The sequence below is a fragment of the Saccostrea echinata genome, unplaced genomic scaffold (assembly GCF_033153115.1).
Source record: "Saccostrea echinata isolate AGI-Se365-2 ecotype Australia unplaced genomic scaffold, CSIRO_AGI_Sech_v1 ptg000029l, whole genome shotgun sequence".
Classification (NCBI taxonomy): Eukaryota; Metazoa; Mollusca; class Bivalvia; order Ostreida; family Ostreidae; genus Saccostrea; species Saccostrea echinata.
The window spans coordinates 15446319-15465835 of NW_026889778.1; the positions used below are offsets into that span (position 1 = coordinate 15446319).

General features: G+C 31.1%; 2 protein-coding genes across 2 annotated transcripts; both read left to right on the forward strand.

Moving 5' to 3' along the window:
- Positions 1–1235: 1235 nt before the first annotated feature.
- On the forward strand, positions 1236–6875 carry LOC133195019 (MAM domain-containing glycosylphosphatidylinositol anchor protein 1-like). The gene is made up of 6 exons (XM_061330907.1): positions 1236–1550; positions 2685–2751; positions 3447–3532; positions 4438–4567; positions 4763–4941; positions 6780–6875. The coding sequence occupies exons 1-6, from the start codon at positions 1236–1238 to the stop codon at positions 6864–6866; spliced, it is 864 nt and encodes a 287-aa protein (XP_061186891.1). The 3' UTR covers positions 6867–6875.
- A 3351-nt stretch (positions 6876–10226) lies between these two features.
- LOC133195020 (MAM domain-containing glycosylphosphatidylinositol anchor protein 1-like) lies at positions 10227–17836 on the forward strand. The gene is made up of 6 exons (XM_061330908.1): positions 10227–10385; positions 10574–10631; positions 11302–11387; positions 15797–15926; positions 17209–17387; positions 17750–17836. The coding sequence occupies exons 1-6, from the start codon at positions 10227–10229 to the stop codon at positions 17834–17836; spliced, it is 699 nt and encodes a 232-aa protein (XP_061186892.1).
- The last annotated feature ends 1681 nt before the right edge of the window (positions 17837–19517 follow it).

Genomic DNA, 19517 nt, shown 5'->3' on the forward strand with positions numbered 1-19517 from the left:
ATTGAGAGATAAGTTAAATGATCAACCAATGAACTTCATTAATTTTGTAGTTAATTTCAAATGGAATGTAACAAAATTTATATTTCAATTTCTTTTTCTTTTTTTGAGGCACTGACCAAACGCAAAGGGCACAGATTTTCTTCAGTGTATTTAGGAGAGTGCAGTTTTTTCCCAGATATCTCTTTTTAAAAAGTTAATAAAATGAGAGCTAAATTTATTAAAGATTTCAGGGAAAGTACAAACATTAAATTTAAAGCTTATTCTTCCAAAAATGGATTGACACTTCCTCCTTTCATGTACACAGAGAGGATATTCTGTGATGGTATTGCTGTTTAAATTGAATATTTATCTAAACTATTACCGACGGACTTATTTTAAAAACCTATAGCAAAAAGAAATCTCACCAAGAATTTTTTTTTAGAATCGAGCCAAGAAATCTATATACATGTACAGTATTATTGTCAAGTTCAACGATAGCATTCATGCCGAGTAGAAAGTTAAAAATCAATTGCACTGTACCATTAATTAATTTTCAATCAAAATAAATTGACGCCTGGGTGGGGGGGGGGGGATTTTTTTATGGAATAAAGAAGATAAAGATATATATTATGAATAACGTTCTTGTACATTGTAGATTGTGAGAAGATTAAGTTAATTCCTTACAATAAAAATCTTAACGGTACATGTAAATAACGCTTTAAACTCAACAATAGCCTTCTAAGCTTTTGAGGTACATGTGCAATATTCATACATTTTATTCTTTTTTTAAGAGATGAACAATTAACCTTAGGGTTGTGGAGTTGTTTTGACATTTAGGTCGTCTTTTAAAAAGTATTTTTCATATTAACCCACTTCTCAATAAAACCGCACACATTTATTCAGTATTGGTTTTAACTCAACTGTATTTTAAACTTTTTTTTAAAATACCAAAATTAAAAGACCACAGTTCGCACCGAGTGGACATACAATCGATAGAATTTTTTGTTAAACATTCAGACCATGAATAAATTTTGTCATTGTTGTTCAACTAAATTCGATATATGCACAAAGGTTCTTTATCGATTAAAATTAGCTTCTTTAAAAAGTATTTAATTAACATGGTGCAAAGTCAATTGCAAGCAAAATTACTGGAACTGGACCTTTATCACGAATGTCTATTCCCCAGTATTAATTTCTTTTTTTATCATTAAACATTGAGTACTACAGTAACTGTAACACATTTGAAAATATCCAATATGAGGGCGCTGAGCACAAATTTGTTGCCGTTATTTTTTCTTAGTGTTCTATTTAGTTGTAAGGCTGAGGATTGCACATCTCTGTTGTATGACAAAGATGTACCGCAAGATTTCAACTCTCGAACTTACGAGACTATAACGGTATTTCCTGGCTCTGTGATCGGTCATTGTTCTAGTAGATGTTTAGATAATCTGGAATGTCAGGCAGTGGAAGTCTGTAAGTCTGGTGGAGCGGAGTACTGTAGATTCGTGAAGGGATGGGACCCTACTTTTATAGCTTCGGACAGCGGGGAAACCTGCCAGCAGTATAAAGTGGTAAGGATAAAATAAGAAAACCAATCAAAAAAAAAAAATTAAATAAATTACAATACAAAGAAAAACTATTTTAAGAATGTATAATTATATGTTGAAACTTTATGCCATTAGATCTTTGTGTAAATTTATATTTATTCCCCCCCCCCCTCCTTTCAGTCTTTTCTAAAACTGTCGGATTGAAATATTAATTTCAAAGAAATAAATTAATTAATTGATTAAAAAAAAGTCCTCAAAACATTTTCATCTTAATATTTATCCACATTTGTCTTTCTTATAACTCATATGAACTTGGAAAAAAGCCCTACTTTTTGCAAAAGTAAGCATCAAAATTGTAAAAATACACAGAAACTTCGCTGATACGTATTGGCGCATCTGTTTTCTCTTTTATGTTTAAGGTTAGAAATATATCAAAAGTGTAACCAGATCAAGATATTCTTAATACATGTATGTATAGTTTTTCAAAATAACATGACTTAAATGGTAGCTCGAAGTCATAAATTATGCAATTATATCATGCTTGTATCATGCGTATGCTTCCTCTAAATGTCTTCTAGGGAAAAAATGAATTACAAACGCATTACCAACGTAGTGTTCTGTCAATATATCTTCAGATGATTTTTTTTCCTTCAAAATACAGATGTATTTCTTAAAAAATCCAGAGGCTTTGCAAAACTTTGATTTAAAATTAAACAGTACCGCCTCCTGCTTATGCTACAAAATTTAAAAATAGATTTATTAAATCAAGTTTAACGTAAAAATCGCCAATCATGACATCAGTGAGTGCGCAAGGGACATCCAGATTTTGGTTTTTCCAAGATTGTTACCTTAATTATTCCCAATTTTAAATTACGGTTTGGTTCTACGAGTAATTGTTATCACAATGCATTTCTTTTATGAAAAACTCCATGAGTTGTAAAGACTGATCATTCAATATATAAGGCTGGATCTATGGTTTTGATGGTATTAGGTTCTCTGTTTCCTTTGTTCAATCGCTCTGAAATTTTGAAAAACATTAATTTTCTTTTTATAATGAATAATGTATTTTACAATGTTTGTTGTGTGCAATACATTCCTGTTAAACCGATGCATTTAGAATAACTGCATCTTCTATACTTTGTTTTTATACTTCTATAGACGCAGAACACGACTTGTGATCCATTGGAGTATTATGACAGGACCTCAGGACAGTGCCTCATACAAGGTAGATAATTCAAAGGGTAGACTTCGAGTCTTAGATTGAAGATCAATAAAACAATTTCAATCAAAACTGAGGTAAACGAAATATCTTTTATATTATTATAATTATGAAATCATTCCAATTTTTGAAATTTTTGTTGACATATATCTTCACTACCAGTATCTGTGCAAGGGCTGATGGAGGGATTTTTTTTCCTGAGTTAAGGGGGTCCGTCCCCTCTCAAATCGTGCATTCCTAGGGAAAGGGGGTGAATTCCAAGATCAAAGTTTCTTTGTTTACTTTATCATATAAATTTAATACTACATGTAGTAACACTGAAAATCCAAGTGGGAGACCCCCCTCCCCAACAAAATCCCTTCCAGCTTAATCCGCTACTGCTTTAAACATAGAACAAATTATTGTGAAAAAACCTCAGATTTCAAACTCTTATATTAAATTTTCTTAATTTTATAATTTCTTTATTTTATAATTATTTTGAAAATGATGACATATACGGGTTTTTGTGGACAGGATCCCCCCCCCCCCCCCACTACTTCATGTATAATTATACACTTCGTCCCCTGGGGTTTTTATTTCCTTTGTTTAATAATTTCTTCTGGTATTGGGTCCAACAAAGTTGTACTTGTTGATTATAAAGGTATTGTATCATTATTCAAGAATTTTTTCCTTGAAATATTTAGCATGTCATCTAATTCTAGATCTGTGTGACTTTGAGACAACTACGGAACCATCCTGTTTTCTGACGGAATCAACAGATGATATTTTCGACTGGATAAGGAGATCGGTAAACAATACCCCCCCCCCCCTTTCCAAAAAAAAAAAAAAAAAATTAATTAATTAAATTAAATTAAATGTATTTTAATAAATAATAATAATAATAATATGAAAAAGTAATAAAATGAAAATTGTTCAAGGAATTTGTAACAGGATTGTCCTTTTAGGTGCATAGAAATTCAGCTCCTGCATCTATGAACTACAAAACTAGACTCAAGTAGCATACATGTACAGATGTACCTGTACATGTACATGTAGGAGTTAATCAAAGTACGGACTTTACATGTATTCATGTATCATTCATAAATAAAGTTGTACTTAACTGCAGTGAGAAAAAGCTTTTTTTTTTAATTTTTGATTAGCCCTACTTTCATATAAATAAGTTTTGAAAAAAAAATCAACGAAATGAAAAATAGATATACATGTACTTGTATACAATCGTCGAAAATGGATATCAAAAATATTCCGAAAAAAAGCCTGATATGATAATTAGCTATTTGCTCATTTTGAAAAAGCCCCCCCCCCCCTTTTTTTTTCTTTTAATGAGATATAATTGTTTGAAAATAATCCAACCTTTATATGAGAGCCCATGTGTTATAGTGTATGTTGAGGAAAAACGGCATGCCAAAACTATGATGCCATGCTTTTTCTTTGTTATTGTGGCATCGAATGTTACACAGATTGCAATTACAGCTGAACTTCGGTATCTCGGAACACCGATATCTCGGATGCCATGGATATGTCCAAGTGAGTTGGAAGTCCCTGTCACTTTTTCTTTTTGTATTTTAACATCGATACCTCGAACCCTTGGATACCCGGTGCCTTTGAGTCTAAGATAAGAAGGTTTGATTCATTTACTCAGACTGTCAATACGCATTGCACATACATCATTAATATTTCCCTTCCAATTCACAGGGAACAACTAGTTCTGTAAGTACTGGTCCTAATGGCGCCAAAGTCGGCACCTACTACAAGTACATTGAAACATCCTCACCTCGAGTCACCGGGGACTACGCTAAATTGGTCAGCAACAGAGTTTTTGAAGGTACATGTATGTCCGATTGAGACACGTATGCAATAGAGCACGAACATAAAAAAAATACTAATATTTAATTTGGTTTAACTAATTATGCTCTCGCAATGAAGCTGGGGGATAGTGTAATAAGGTTGTAGTGTGCTGGGGGATAGGAAGGGGGAGTAAGTGTTACATAACAAAAATTTTCCTGATTTCAAATTTTAGACAAAACATACTGTCTTTCCATGTACTACCACATGTACGGATCAACGACCGGAACTTTGAAGATTCAGACCAGGACCGGAAATGACACGGCAGTGACTCATTGGGAACTGACAGGTGACCAGGGAAACCAATGGTACAGCATTGATAAACTCAACCTCCCTCTGAACAACAATACTGAGGTAAGATTATTTGTAACTTTAAGATAAATAAACAATTTTCACCAGCATTTTAAACTCTATTCATGCAGAATTATATTTTGTGCACAATTTGCATGATTTTTCCCAAACATCTTTCCCAATTTTGCCATGCAAAGGTGTGAAATACATGAAATAAACATTTCAGTTCCTAAGTAATATGTCAGTGGTAATCAATTACATGTAGTAGACCGGATTATAATTTAAAAGAAAAGTATGGTTCCAGCTAACAAATCCTCACCTGCTTATTGATTTAATGACTCCCACTTGCTTTGGTTCGCAAGAGCAGGTTTTAAGTTCGATTACCTTGCTAAACCGATACGGACTACTGATAATAAATTAATTATAGGTTATCTAAATTAGAACATTTTTTTGAAAAATATTTGATTTGTCTTCCAAAAGATTTGAGAAATGCTTTATGTAAATTTAAATGTATGAATCACAGATTTCCAATTGAGAAAGGTCGCCTTTGGGGTGTTGACAGAGATGATCGAATTTGTGATCTTTGTTCCTCTAACAATTTAGGAGACGAATTCCATTATCTTTTAGAATGTGCTTTTTTCAAAAGAGAACGAAAAAAAACTTGTTCCAATTATTTTTTATGCTAACCCTAATGTTATTAAATTTCATGAACTGTTTAATTGTAAGGACGTTAAAGTCATTTTTGGACTTGCCAAATTTTGCAATATTTGGTTGTCAGTAATAAATCAATAATAACAAAACAACTGTTTAAAATATACATATAGATTTATTTAATACTAGCAGAGACCTTCTATACTTTGATGTTTTGAACTATACATGTATAATTAACATTAGTGCCACTCATTTCTCACTTGTATGTTATTTTGTTGCATCTTTTGTATTCATATACCCAAGTTGGGGTCTTTGTCTTAAATAAAAACTTGAAACTTGAAATTGATCTTAAAGGGTTTCAACAATCTCGTTTAAAGTCAGCATTTCGCAAATTTTATGGTTCTTACATGTATAATGACCTGATCTGCAAATACATCTACAACTTGTTAGTTATTTTATGACTGACATGTTTTCCACTAATTGTTAGGCAGTTGTTTTAATACCAATTAGCTTGGATTATGGATTGTTCCTTTAGAGAACTCGCAGTGGGTATGGCCTTTTGACTGGCAGTACATACTTCTCCCAAGCACCTGGACAACATTTGACCCCCTTCCCCAATGCTACCGCAATGGAAATCTACTTTTACAACTTCTTCTATTCTTTACGTTGATTAAATGTGAATTAAATATGAATGAGAGGAATGCAGCAAGGCTAATTTACATATATAAGTAAAATATCACAAAATATTTGAATAAGCAAGATGGCATTTTAGAAAAATGTACAATTTATACTTACCTGTAAGTTCTTTTTCAGAACAGTGCCTGATTCCATCTCTGTTGTTTCTAGGATCAATGTGTTTTCCCTGTACACGACTCTTTACTTGATTTATAAGATCTATCACTGTTCGTTACTTTCATCTTTTACTGTGTGAACACATGAACATCAAGAAATGAATACAAATCAATGTCACATTTGTAAATAAATGCGTTGAGTTCCTTGGAACTACTTTAAGGTATAGATATATCTGGGCTTGAACATTTTCGCTATAGTCACTGTATAGTTAACCTTTTTACTCAAACATTAGCCCTTATTCATTATTCCTGCAAATTTCATAGACTGAAGGCACCATATAATACGACCACATGTTATGAATGTTTGACAAATTGTTGAAAGGGCATAGCAATACATGTATACAGTCAACAAAGTTTAGTTATTTTGGCTTGTAAAATTGTTCTGTTCTCTAATTGTAGATAATCGTCGAAGCCGCCAGGGGAAGTAACTACTATAGCGACATTTCTGTTGACTACATAGTGCTGTGGCCCTTTGCTTGTCTCTGAAGACGTTACCAAATGATCTGCGTCTATATAGAAATTGCCTGCCTCTGAATAAAACTTAAGCTGTACTTTCATCAAGAAATTTCATGCCTGGTTATGGTTCTTTTCAAGAACACAAAAATCTATGACTATGGATTTGAGTTCCTTCATCCTCCATAAGAGTTGTCCCATAAAGTCTCAGACAGGTTTAACAGTTTAATTTCTCTTCGCTAACTTGACTTTCTTTTCTTGATGTGGTGGCAACGTTTAATGATCATGAGATTTAAGTTTCATAACATCAATTTTGATAAGAAAAAAAAAGTAAAGCTAAAGAAGGCCTAATTGTGTAGGTCGGCGCATGAAAGCAAATTAAATTTAGGTCTGCTCTAACATCAAGACCATTTTCTTTCCATCTTTTGATCTTTATATATACGTCTCATGGCATCTCAATAATGTAAATTTGATGAATGATTTTCATGTAAAATTTGGTTAGTATTTACTGAATGTTAACAGAGTTACATGTATTAACATTGTCTGGTACTTTTTTGGACAACACTCGTAGATTGCTATCTTTCTCGACGAAGTGTGCTGTATATGTATTGTCATCCTTCTTATTTGTGTCACATTATATATACCTGGATTAAATGTTGGACAAATCTAAAAGTGAAAACTTCATTGATTTCAGTTAAGATGTACAATGTATATATGATTTGATAAAAAATTGTAGTAATTAAAAATAAAAAAGAATAAGCACACAGCATCAGAATTTAAATTGGAAATATAGTATGCTTGATCTATAAATATAAAATGATTTTGATTGATGATTGATTTTTTTTTTATTAAATAGGTCATTATTATACTCCTCCCCCCTTAAAACCTGGAGGGTATATAGTGATGGGGGTGTCCGTCCGTCCGTCCAGCTGTACATCCGTCCGTTATGCTTTGCGGTACACATCTCTTATCCGCAATTCCTCTTACACCCCTCAATAAAATTTAATGATACTTTCACAGAATCTTTGTTATATAGTGCCCTTGTGACCTCCTATTTAACTTTTTGATTGGACACATATTTCGTGTTTCCGATAGAAAAACATAGACTTTGCCATTCTATCTTTAATATTGAGGGGTACCCAATCTCTTATCCACAACTCCTCCTATACATGTACCACTGAATAAAATTTAATGATTCTTTCACAAAATCTTTGTTACATGTACATAGTACTATTGTACACCACCTATTTCACTTTTTCATCAGACACATATCTCAGCAAAACATGGACTTTGCCATTATAAACATATTGGAGGGTGAAAGCACAGTAAAGAAAATGCAGGCTAAATCCGCATCGTTGATGGTACAAGTAACTATCAATATTTGATTTTGTTATTTGGGGAGGAAACCTTATGTTTTTATATAAACAATAAAAATCTATTAAAATTCTTTTCACTTCCACAAAAACGCGTTTGTTTTTTTGTGTTGTTTTGTTTTGTTTGTTTTTGTTTTTGTTTTTGTTTTTGTTTTTTTTGTTTTTTTTTTTTGTTTTTGTTAATAAGTAGGGAATGGGATTGAAAATATGCTTTGAAAAACTTCCTCTTAATATGAAAATAAATATAAAGAACTCCTTTCTGGTGTTTTTTTGTAACATGTCACATTTTTTTTATTCCAAAATTAAGTTAATTAACGGCATAAGTATTTGGACTGAAGGAATTTGTTAAATAATTCACAGGCATTGTTTCTACAACTCAGATTACCTATGCTTGTATTACCGTATACCGGGTTATTTTCACGGGATGCTAATTCTGGCTTATTTTAGCGTTTTTGTGGTAGCCCGCTAAAATTTTAATCGCTAATATGTTCAGTGTTCTTCTTAGTGTTCTTTTGTAACGTGTTATAACCATGTCTCCGCTGAAATAAATTATGCCAAAATTATTGGCATTCCTTGGAGAAAGTAAAACGCCAAATTTTACACCCGCTTAGAAAACACGCTATACGGTATTCCACGGTCGTTTAAATTTAGTATGTTCAGACAAGGCTTTTACTAGCTTTTATGCTTATATGTCTTACTGAGTTGTGAGATAAAATACGAAATAGACCCCATCCAATATATTGTATTCATCGAAATACATTGAATTAATTAATTCAAGAGTAGTCAAAAGCAATGATTTCACAATCAGAAAACATTATATCTGAGAAATACTTGAATAAAGTCCTCCATTAAAAGAATGAGTCTTAGGAAATGATATATACCATTGTGTACTTTTGTGTGCTTTGGAAATAAATTTTTCGAGATAGATTTATAAATTATTAAAAATCCCTACTTTAACAAAACCCCTAAATAGCTATTTGTTTAATTTGTCAACGCTCCTGTTCAAGCGCGAAGATTACTTATTATATTTCTATTGTTACATGCATCCTTGCCTGCCTTGATTAATAAGAGCCGATTAAGTGCTATATGCATTATATCTACAATGTACATGTGTTGTATGTACATGATTTTACAGTGAGTTCTAATAAAAGTGAATCAATAACGTGTCAAATAGCATTAAGGTCTATAAAAGCTGCCCAGTCCAAATTATTATCCGTGGAGTGCATTTTGAATATGTCTTACAACAATAATTTATCATGAAATGCCGGTAAGTTATGATTGAAAAAGTTTGCAGGTCCCTACAAGCTGTAAATAGGATGAGGAAAGAAATTTTCTGACATCGTCCTGTATTTTGGAAGCTACGTATAGCTCTACAGATATTACACGAAGAGGTCTTAGCGCTCAGTATTACGCTCTGAATTATTTCATTTGATTTTTTATTATCCATTTTTTAGAAAATAAAAAAAAAATATGAGTAATTTGCTAATTAAATTTACGAGAGGTTTATACTGTAAATAAATGCATAGCAAGATTATTTAATGAACACATCTAGAAGAATTGGGGGAAAAAATTTGGTTAAGATATGAAAAGGATCATCCGCTTAAATGAAGCATGTAGCTTTCTTTTTCTTTAACTCTGAAGCATATTAAGTACCCATCATTCTTAACCCATAGGGGATATTCATTTCTAACCAGCACACTAATTTGGCTATTAATATTAATTTAGATTGATATTTCACACAGAGTTGATTTTAAAATACCTTAGTGATGCAATCATTTGTAAAACATTTATTATGTCCTATATATATATAACCATTTTAAAACCATATCTAGTAAGCACAACAATTCAAATAACATAAGTCATGATAGTTCAAGTGGAGACAATAATTTTTTTTTGTCTGTGTTTTTTCACATCGACTTTAACAGCAGATAATTGTCATTCTCTGTCTTATGATGGAGATGTTCCTAAAGCATCTGACAAGTATGTTTTCGAGACAATAACAACCTTTCCATATTCCATGATGGCATTCTGCACCAATAAATGCGTAGATAATCTAGAATGTGTGGCACTAGACGTTTGCGATTTTTATGGAGAGGAGAAGAGCTGTAGACTCGTCAGGTCTTTGAAAATTAATTTAACAACTACGGATTATGGCAAAACCTGCCGGAGATACAAAATGGTAATTAAATAGACAAATTATCTTTTTTATAACAAAAGTGATACTCCTTGTAAAAAAAAGTATTATTTAGAAACTAAATATGTTAAAAAAAAAAAAAAAAAAAAAAAAAAAAAAAAAAAAAAAAAAAAAAATTAAAATCTGAGAACTTCATCTTCATTATCAGTAATATATGTTGATTATTTCATCAGGATAAAAGGTGTGGAGATGGTGAACTTAATGAAGAAATCCTTAAACGATGCATACTCTGTAAGTTTTTTTTTTTTTTTTCTATTTCGTTAGATCACAAAATTAATGCATTAATCTGCTTTTTTGCTAAGTATCGTCTCTTAATCTCAAATATCTGAATTCCATTTTGGAATATAAGAAAGTATATAAAAAGCGCTTAATTTACAGATTTTAAGCATAGAAAATAATATGTCTTCTAGTGCTGTTTCTGTGATCGCACGTTTATAATTTCGTTATCAATTATAAAGTAACATCGCAAATAATGACAAATAATTTTTGCTAATAGTGATTAATACAGTTAAGGCTCGAAAGTCATGTTCAATCAATACAAATTGTGAGAAGAGTCAACACGGACCTTTGAATAGTGTTGGGATTAAATGCCAAATTTCAATTGCTCATATTAAATTTTCTTAATGTTACAATTTCTTAACTTTATGTATTCAAGAAAAAAAGCAAATAGATCACAAAGCCGTTTAAAAAGGACTTTACCAGTACATGAATGTATAAATATGCACTTCTGCCCGAGGAGTTTTTGTTTCCTTTATTTCATGAATTTCTTCTTCTTAAATTGGACATACCACTGTATTAGCGATAAAAATATATTACTTGGCGTTTGCTTCGTATTTGTTGATTACTAAAGATTTTGCATCATTATATAAGAACTTCGTCTGTCTATTTAATTTTTTTTTAGATCTGTGCGACTTTGAGACAACTACGGAACCATCCTGCTTTCTGACGGAAACAACAGATGACATTTTCAACTGGTCAAGGAAATCGGTAAACAATACCCTCCCCCAAAAAAATACAAATAAAAGAATAACTAAAAAAAAAATAAATAATGCTGTCGAACGAACTTGTACAATGCGTCAGGTGTACATAACATTTGAACAGTTCAAATGTTATGTACACGTGAAGACTGATTATGAAATCCAGAAAGCGCTTAATTGTGTTGAATGAAATTTGGAAATTGTGCATTTTCTATTATGATTATTTTTACTGTGTAACATCGTCTTTGAAGCACTTTTGAATCATATATATATATATATATATATATATATATATATATATATATATATATATATATATATATATATATATATATATATATATATATATATATATATATATATATATATATATATATATACATGTATATATATCTTCGTTAAAAATCGCTCATGCACATTTTATTTTGAAGGTGATTATATTTTTGTCCTTTTATCGTTATAAATCAGTCCTTAACTTCTATCTAACGTAACGTCACCAAACGAAGTCATTTTTCGTCCTTTGTGCTTATCGGTACTGAATTTCAACAGCATGGGAAAAATTATGCAAATTCCTTGAACTTTTCAGAGGAACCTTGTAAAAGATAGTGAATTAAAATGTAATATATATATATATATATATTTTTATTGAAACCTGATTTATTTTATGCTTTTTATTTCTGAAATGAATATATTTATTATCATGTGTTGTAGGACTAAACCCTTTTCAGGCCTTTTTTTTAAACCGAACTTTTGTAGTATTTTATATTTCCCATAGTTAAAGGTTTTGTTCAGGCCTTACTGTGTCTGAGAAATATACATGTATGCGTATAATAGTGATAAACATGAAAATGGATTGCACCTATTCCTACCTACATGTATATGACACGTACTGCATCATTGCAAAAAAAGTGTTCAAAAACAAAGCACATCAGTTACATGGACTTCAGAGCTACAAGTTGAGTTGGATAATAAGGTTGTAATGTAGAAAGATACAGTAAGAAGATCACTAGGCAAGTACCAGTGAAAATTTTTACTTTTCTCAATATTTACTCAAACTCACACTAACAGGGTATGACTATATAAAGTAAAGAAACACCAAAGTATCCAAAACATAATAATTACATGAATCTAATTATATCATAATTTAATGTCTATTAGTATAGGCATACTTTTAACTATCCTTTGATGAAAATTATGTTAACCTAAAGCATACCTGTAGTGTATATATGACAAAAGCTATTGATTTTAGGCATATAAGTATCAGCTTTCTAAGTGTGCGCTATAAAGGAAGGGGGGGGGGGGGGATAACAAGCTATTACCATGCAAGGTATTTCATCCATATATTTATTTATTTATTTAAATATTTTTTTTAAGTTTATTATTATTTTTTTAATTTTACATGTTGACCTCAGTAGACAGTATACAGTAAAACTCGTTTAGTACGAACACGGATATTGCGGATTCATGGATATAGCGAAGTTTTCTTGAATCCCCAGCTATACAAATTTAACGAATTCCTTATTCGGATATAACAAATTACGGATATAGCGAAGTTATTTCACAGGTTCCAGTGACTTCGTTATAACCGAGTTTTACTGTACATATTTTAAATCACATCGCTAAACTGAACACGTGACAATATTGCAAGTTTTTTTTTTTTAGATTTCAGTTTGTGCAGGGCTTAAATTTATTATGTTTTGTTTTGTTTTTTGAAGGGGGGATGGTGCCCTTTCACTTAGGAACTTATTGCAAAAAAATTGTAAGAACTTTGAAATTTATATCTTATCAGATTATTTAATTGCAGCAAAGAGAAAATTATTAATAATTATATATGAAGAATTTTTTTTTCATTATAACTAAATACTCAGTTAAATTTAAGTCTAATTACAATGTGTATACTTTACTGAAACAATATCAACGATTACAATAAAGTGGGGTAATATGGCAATTTCCAGTTGAGAAAAGTTCCTTTACATGCATCCAGATGTTGAATATATGTATAATGCCAATTGTTGAAATTTTGATTCATTATAAGATAAGATTTATGTGCCCAAATTTTAGCAGAGAATTTTTTTATTTTTATGTTTTATGTCATATTTTATGAGAACATCTCATTATTCCATTTATTACAGATTTTATGCTCTGGAAATTTTTTTAAAGAAGCTTTCCAAATAGTTTTAGGTAAAAATGAACCTGAAAAAAATATTTATGCTAATTGATCAAGGCCTTTTGTTTAAAAATTACATTTTGGGGGGTTGGGGGGTCACACTTTAGTGTGCCCCCACTTAAACAAAAGAAAAATATTTTGGATATAGTTTCTCTGTCATAAATCGATGTACATGTGTACTGAAGGTAAATTTACACTCACTCTGAGTCAAAATGAGGTTGTCTATTTATTTAATTTCAAAAGCTTTCAGGGAGTTCACTCCCAGTGCGCCCCCTACGGACAGTTTTTTGGACTTCATTAGAATGGTTGTGGTCTGTAGACTGCTGTCCACCTAATAGCATCTCCCCTAACACAAAGCTTGGTTATGTGTCTGAATGAGGAAGAACAAAATCTTTAAATTATATATTGAATTGTGATTGTCAATTTAAATGTGTATGATGATTGACAATTATATCTTCAACAGTTTCTTTGTACTTGAGCTAAAATGTAAAATGATGGAAGGAAGAAAGAAAAATGAGGCAAATGACAAATAATATATTCCTCTAGCATATTGTCTGAGGCAAAATTTGAGGGACATGCTATATTCTTTCAGGGGGAGGTATAATATGGTGTGTGTGTCAAAATTCATCTTTTTAACAAGATTTTTTTTAGATACATGTGGCAGGGTTTTACACCATACATATGCTACTGCAACAAAACGGAAGCTTTTTTTTATCATTTAATAAATAATTCCCAACTAAATGAACAGCAGAAGATTATTTAAAAAAAAAAAAAAAGTGGAGTCGAAGGGGGGGGGGGGGCTACTTATTACTATGTGGTTGTCCTACTAGAAGTTCATGTTTAAACATGTATATCTGTTTCAATGATAAAAGCATGTTGCTTCAATAAGCAGTGAAAAGATTGGTCATGATTATATATAGGTAAGTATTGCTTGTTTCCATGGAAACTGCACAGTGCAAAAAAACCTATGCTGCAGTAATTCAGAAATTGGATCAGTTTAAGTATTCATCTGTATATATCCGAGTAAATATATTAATAAGAAGTACAATCAAACACTGAGGCTATAGGTTTTGTATATTGATACATCAATAATTATAGGGATCATTCCTGGACTATTTGGTTGCCATAGCAACTGCTTTTTTTTTTTTAATTATGAACTTCTATTTTAATGAATTTGAAAATGAAATACAAATTTAATTAATGTGATTTATTTCATTGAAAAAGAAAAATAATAATTCATGAAGCTATTATAATATTTGTTGTATGCTTGTGATAGTATAAGGAAGTGTTCCAGAACTATTTAGTTACCATAGCAACATGATTTTTAGATGTATGAATTATTTTTTAAATGTAGTGAAATAACAAATAGAATAAGTGTGATCTATTTTATTGAAGAACTTTAATCATGCACTGAGGTCATAGTTTTTGCATAATGATAACGTCAATAATTATGATGATTGTTCCTGAACTATTTGGTTTCCATAGCAACACAATATTTTTTTAAATTTATGAACTTATATATTTTTTTGATAATGTAAGTGAAATTACAAGGTTTATGAGTGTGATTTATTTTACTAAGGATTTTTTAAAGCTATAATGTACAAAAAATGAACCAAATATTGAATCTACAAATTAATCCAAATTCTCCATAGCAACCATTTTCGTTTTCAATTCATTTTATTTTAAGAAATAATACCTCTCTAGAAATTTTATATTTTGTTAAGTATAGAATGAACTTCTCAATGATGGTAGTTGTTTGTTATGGATTGCCCGCGTTTTCTTGCTACTATGTTTAGAAAATGCCAAAAATTGGCATTTTTTCAAATTTGTGAAATTTCAAAAAATTGACACTTTTCACTGAAAGATGACTCCTCCATGAGCTATTACTGAATCAAATTATTAGTTGTGGAAGTTACTCCAACAAATAGTCCATCGGAGTAGGCAACAATTAATCCTGTAAAAAATATGTAGAAAATAGAAATTTAAGATGAAGTTGGTATAATTTCAGCAGGCCACTCCATATTTTTGGCCTTAAAATGGTGGTTCTGGTTACCATGGCAACCGGGACTCAAATTTAATAATTGACCTCAAATATGCTCTATACATGGTGTTTCTACATTACATGCAAAAAATCAGCCAAATCTGTGATGTACCATTTCCAACTTTTTTCTAAATTCTTTGATTCTCACAGAGAACGACTCTTAATATACATGGTACATATATATAGTTTATATTTCCCTTCCAATTCACAGGGAAAGACTGGTTCTTCTAGTACTGGTCCTAATGGCGCAAAAGTCGGCACCTACTACAAGTTCATAGAAGCATCTTCACCTCGAGTTAATGGGCAAACCGCTAAATTGGTCAGCAACAAAGATTTCGAAGGTAATTTTGTTCGAGACACGTATGCATTAAGAACAATTTTAACATGTACCCAATTTAAACTCAAAACAGGCCTGAGCAGTGGCTTAGCAACCATGAAAAAAAGGTGAAGATAACAAACAATGATCGATCTAAAAATCATCTGTGATCAGGGCATAAACAAAGACACCGGAAAAACCAGAGTTGGGATCAGGTACCTAGGAGGAGTAATCATCCCTTGTTGACTGGTCACAGCAGCGTGAACCCTATGTATTGATCAAATAGACGGTACATTCCGTAGTAAAGTTTAGCATTAAAAGAAAGACCTAAGGATTAGTTTGAAACAAGTCAGCCAAAATACGACCCAATGAAATGTTATATGTATTTGCTAACAAGATCATTAATCGACTATAGAATTTACAAAATGTTGACTTAAAACAAAGTTGTTGAAATTTCTGTAACATCAACATCTGAGAGTAGCCTGTCTCGTTTAAAAAAAAAATGATCGAACCAAGAACATGCTCTTTGCCTGGACATTATTTTGCCAAAATAAATAAATGAAGAAAAATAAAAAGAATGATAAAAATACATTGAAAATGATGAAAGTAATAAATGTAAAGGTATTAAATTATTTTACTTTTAAGGGGAGAAAACATTTTTTAAAAAAATCTTCCGAAATTCAAATACATTTAATTTCTAAAATAGATACCTCTCTTACTAAAGAAGTTATAGTTGTTAAGTTAAACTACTTGATATTTTGATAAGGAACTTATTTTTGTAAAAAGATAAAAAAATGCAGCTTATCAGTTTAACTTAATTTTGAAAAGTTAAAAAAAAAATATTAAGTATTCTTTCAGCAACGTATAGGGGACATTTTTAGGAGTGAATTTGTTTTTTACATTTAATACAATTGAAAGTTCTTATTCACCTGTCTATTGAAATTGAAATCTGAATCGAATGCAGTAGACTAAGTTTAGAGCAATTCTTGAATAAATAGAATTAATGTAACGTGATTTTATTTAAATAAATCGAAATATGAGACATAGCTAAGTGTTAAAAAAGAAAAACAAAACAACAACTGACGTTATTGTCGATGTCCGTTTGTTTTAAACGTGTTGTAGACAAAAAAAATCGAGGCGATGTAGTTGAGCAGAAAAAGTCAAGATGGTGACTGTGACGAACTTGTTATTATTATAGTTTGGCAATAATTTTTTTTTCAGATTATCATTTTTATCAATGAAGAGAAGAGTTTCAAACGTCAAGAGCCTTGAATGACAATATATGAATTCCTGAGTTTAAATTTCAGATAAGGCATACTGTCTTTCCATGTACTACCACATGTACGGACAAACAACCGGAACTTTAAAGATTCAGACCAGGACCGGAAATGACCCGGCAGTGACTCACTGGGAACTGTCAGGTAACCAGGGAAACCAATGGTACAGCATTGATAGACTCAATCTCCCTCTGAACAGCAATACTAAGGTACTGAAGAACTCTGTTTTTGCACTGTTCACGACTTAAATTCTTGATCAAATTTACGAGAATGGAAACATTTTGTTACTTTCATATTTTTATCTTTTAGTGTTAAATAGTAGAAAATTATATTTATTAAGATTATAGTTTACGTTTCCCACAAAAAATATTCATTTTTTAATATTGTTGCAAATATTGTACATAATTAACATTTCAGTGAGGAAACCATTGTGCGACCAAATTTTACGATTTTTTGTCACATTGTTGAAAGGGCTTACATGTACAGTATACAGTCAAAAATGTTCATTTTCATTTCATTTCATTTTCATGTTTATTTCTGCTTTTAGAGGTGTCCATTTCTTTGATTTTAGATAATCATCGAAGCTACCAGGGGAAGAGACTTCTACAGCGACATCTCTGTCGACTACATAGTGTTGTGGTCCTTTGCTTGTCCCTAATAAGGGGATTATTTTAATGACAAGTATCGACAGAAATGTAAAGTTACTTAATAAGACTTAGCTATATACTCTCATTAATGTATAACCTATCTGATAATGGTACCCGTTAGGGAGTAAAATTCTCTTAAAACTTTGTATCTGATCAATCCATCCCATATACTGTCTTTTCCCACGAAATGTCGTATTTGTATATTGTATATTACCATCCTTTTAAATGATGTCAAAATCATAATATTTACCCCAAGTTCATATATGTATCAGCTGAGTGTTTATGAACGTTCGAAAAAAATTGGTAATTGGATCTGACATTAATTTGCTTAATATGTTAACCTATTTCACAGATGTTTCGTATATTTTTTTTTATGTTTACTAGGTTTAAAGATTTAATAGCTCTATAACATAATTTTTATTCCCTAAACATAATGATTTAGCTTGATCCTGATGCTTTCATTTAAATTTTCTCTTACCCCTCTCTTCTTTATTTCTTTCTTACCTGTCAAATTTTGTTGCCAGCTCTGAGTAACTGATTTACAATACAGCTTTTTTTAAAGATACATGTACCGTTGACTCAATCAATCTACGGGTGCATGGTAAGTCTTTCTATTTTTGAGGTATTAGAGTTGAGAACATGTTAGCTTATATTGATTATATATAAATAAACATGAAATTTTAGGTTTCTCAAAGCCACACCGTAAGGTGTTTTGCGTCTGTATTCCTTTGTTATACTATCGGTGAATACAATTGTCAAGTAGATTCCATGGCCAAAAACTCGTGTTCACTGGTACATGTATTATAATGTTAAAAAAAAAATTGTTGTCTATTTACATGCCTAATAGATATTGCTCTTCTCCTTATCCTTGAAGCGCTGAACGTGGCATAGACAACAGTATATAGTGTACATTTTCTAGTTAGTAACGTATCAACAAATCACAAATGTCTTTGACAGCTTCCTTAGTTCTAATTTTTGTATTTTTTTTCATAAAACAACATTCTTTATCAACTGGTTTTTGCAGTCCATTTAATTTTGGGTCGTAGATTGACCTGAACCACGTGTTCCAAGTTAAATGTAAACATGTAGTTGTCCAGGAAGGTTGCTATTCATTCAACGATTGGTCAATTATTCGTGGTATGATCCGCCGTACCCAAAAATAATAATAAGGTATAAAAGGTAAACAAAGGCTGGTGATTGTAGAAGTTATACATTTTTTCTACCAGCGTATGGGGCGATTGTGGCGATTATTAACCCCTTTCTTTTTTAAAATCATGAAACTTTTTTTAGAAGGTCAGGAAACAAAAATCTTTCATGACAGGTTTTTTAAAAGAAACAGACTATAACAATTTCCTCTTTACTACCAATTTTATTCATAAAACCGGATCTGCCATATAACCTATGAATGGGTCAACCTGCAACACGTGTCTTGAATTTAAATGACAATAACATTAATAAGGGTGATAATGGCCATAATATGCCATACTCAGTACAATTCAAGCAAGTATTAATTGCGTGTCACGTTATTCGTATATAAATAGAATTGTTAAGCTGCATTGAAAAAAAAAATGAGGCAATGCAAGGGCATACATTTGTTTATAAAGAAAAAAAATGATGCACACGAAGAAAGGTTTATATCGCATACATAAAACGTGTTCAAAATGTGCTGGAAGATTACTTTTTGCTGTTTGG

What these genes read in the sequence shown, in the direction of transcription:
- LOC133195019 (XM_061330907.1), top strand. Translation starts at nt 1,236, where the DNA reads ATGAGGGCGCTGAGCACAAATTTGTTGCCGTTATTTTTTCTTAGTGTT. An exon ending in CCTGCCAGCAGTATAAAGTG is followed by an intron (nt 1,551 to 2,684) that starts GTAAGGATAAAA and finishes ATACTTCTATAG; the next exon opens with ACGCAGAACACGACTTGTGA. An exon ending in AGGACAGTGCCTCATACAAG is followed by an intron (nt 2,752 to 3,446) that starts GTAGATAATTCA and finishes ATCTAATTCTAG; the next exon opens with ATCTGTGTGACTTTGAGACA.
- LOC133195020 (XM_061330908.1), top strand. Translation starts at nt 10,227, where the DNA reads ATGGCATTCTGCACCAATAAATGCGTAGATAATCTAGAATGTGTGGCA. An exon ending in CCTGCCGGAGATACAAAATG is followed by an intron (nt 10,386 to 10,573) that starts GTAATTAAATAG and finishes TTATTTCATCAG; the next exon opens with GATAAAAGGTGTGGAGATGG. An exon ending in CCTTAAACGATGCATACTCT is followed by an intron (nt 10,632 to 11,301) that starts GTAAGTTTTTTT and finishes ATTTTTTTTTAG; the next exon opens with ATCTGTGCGACTTTGAGACA.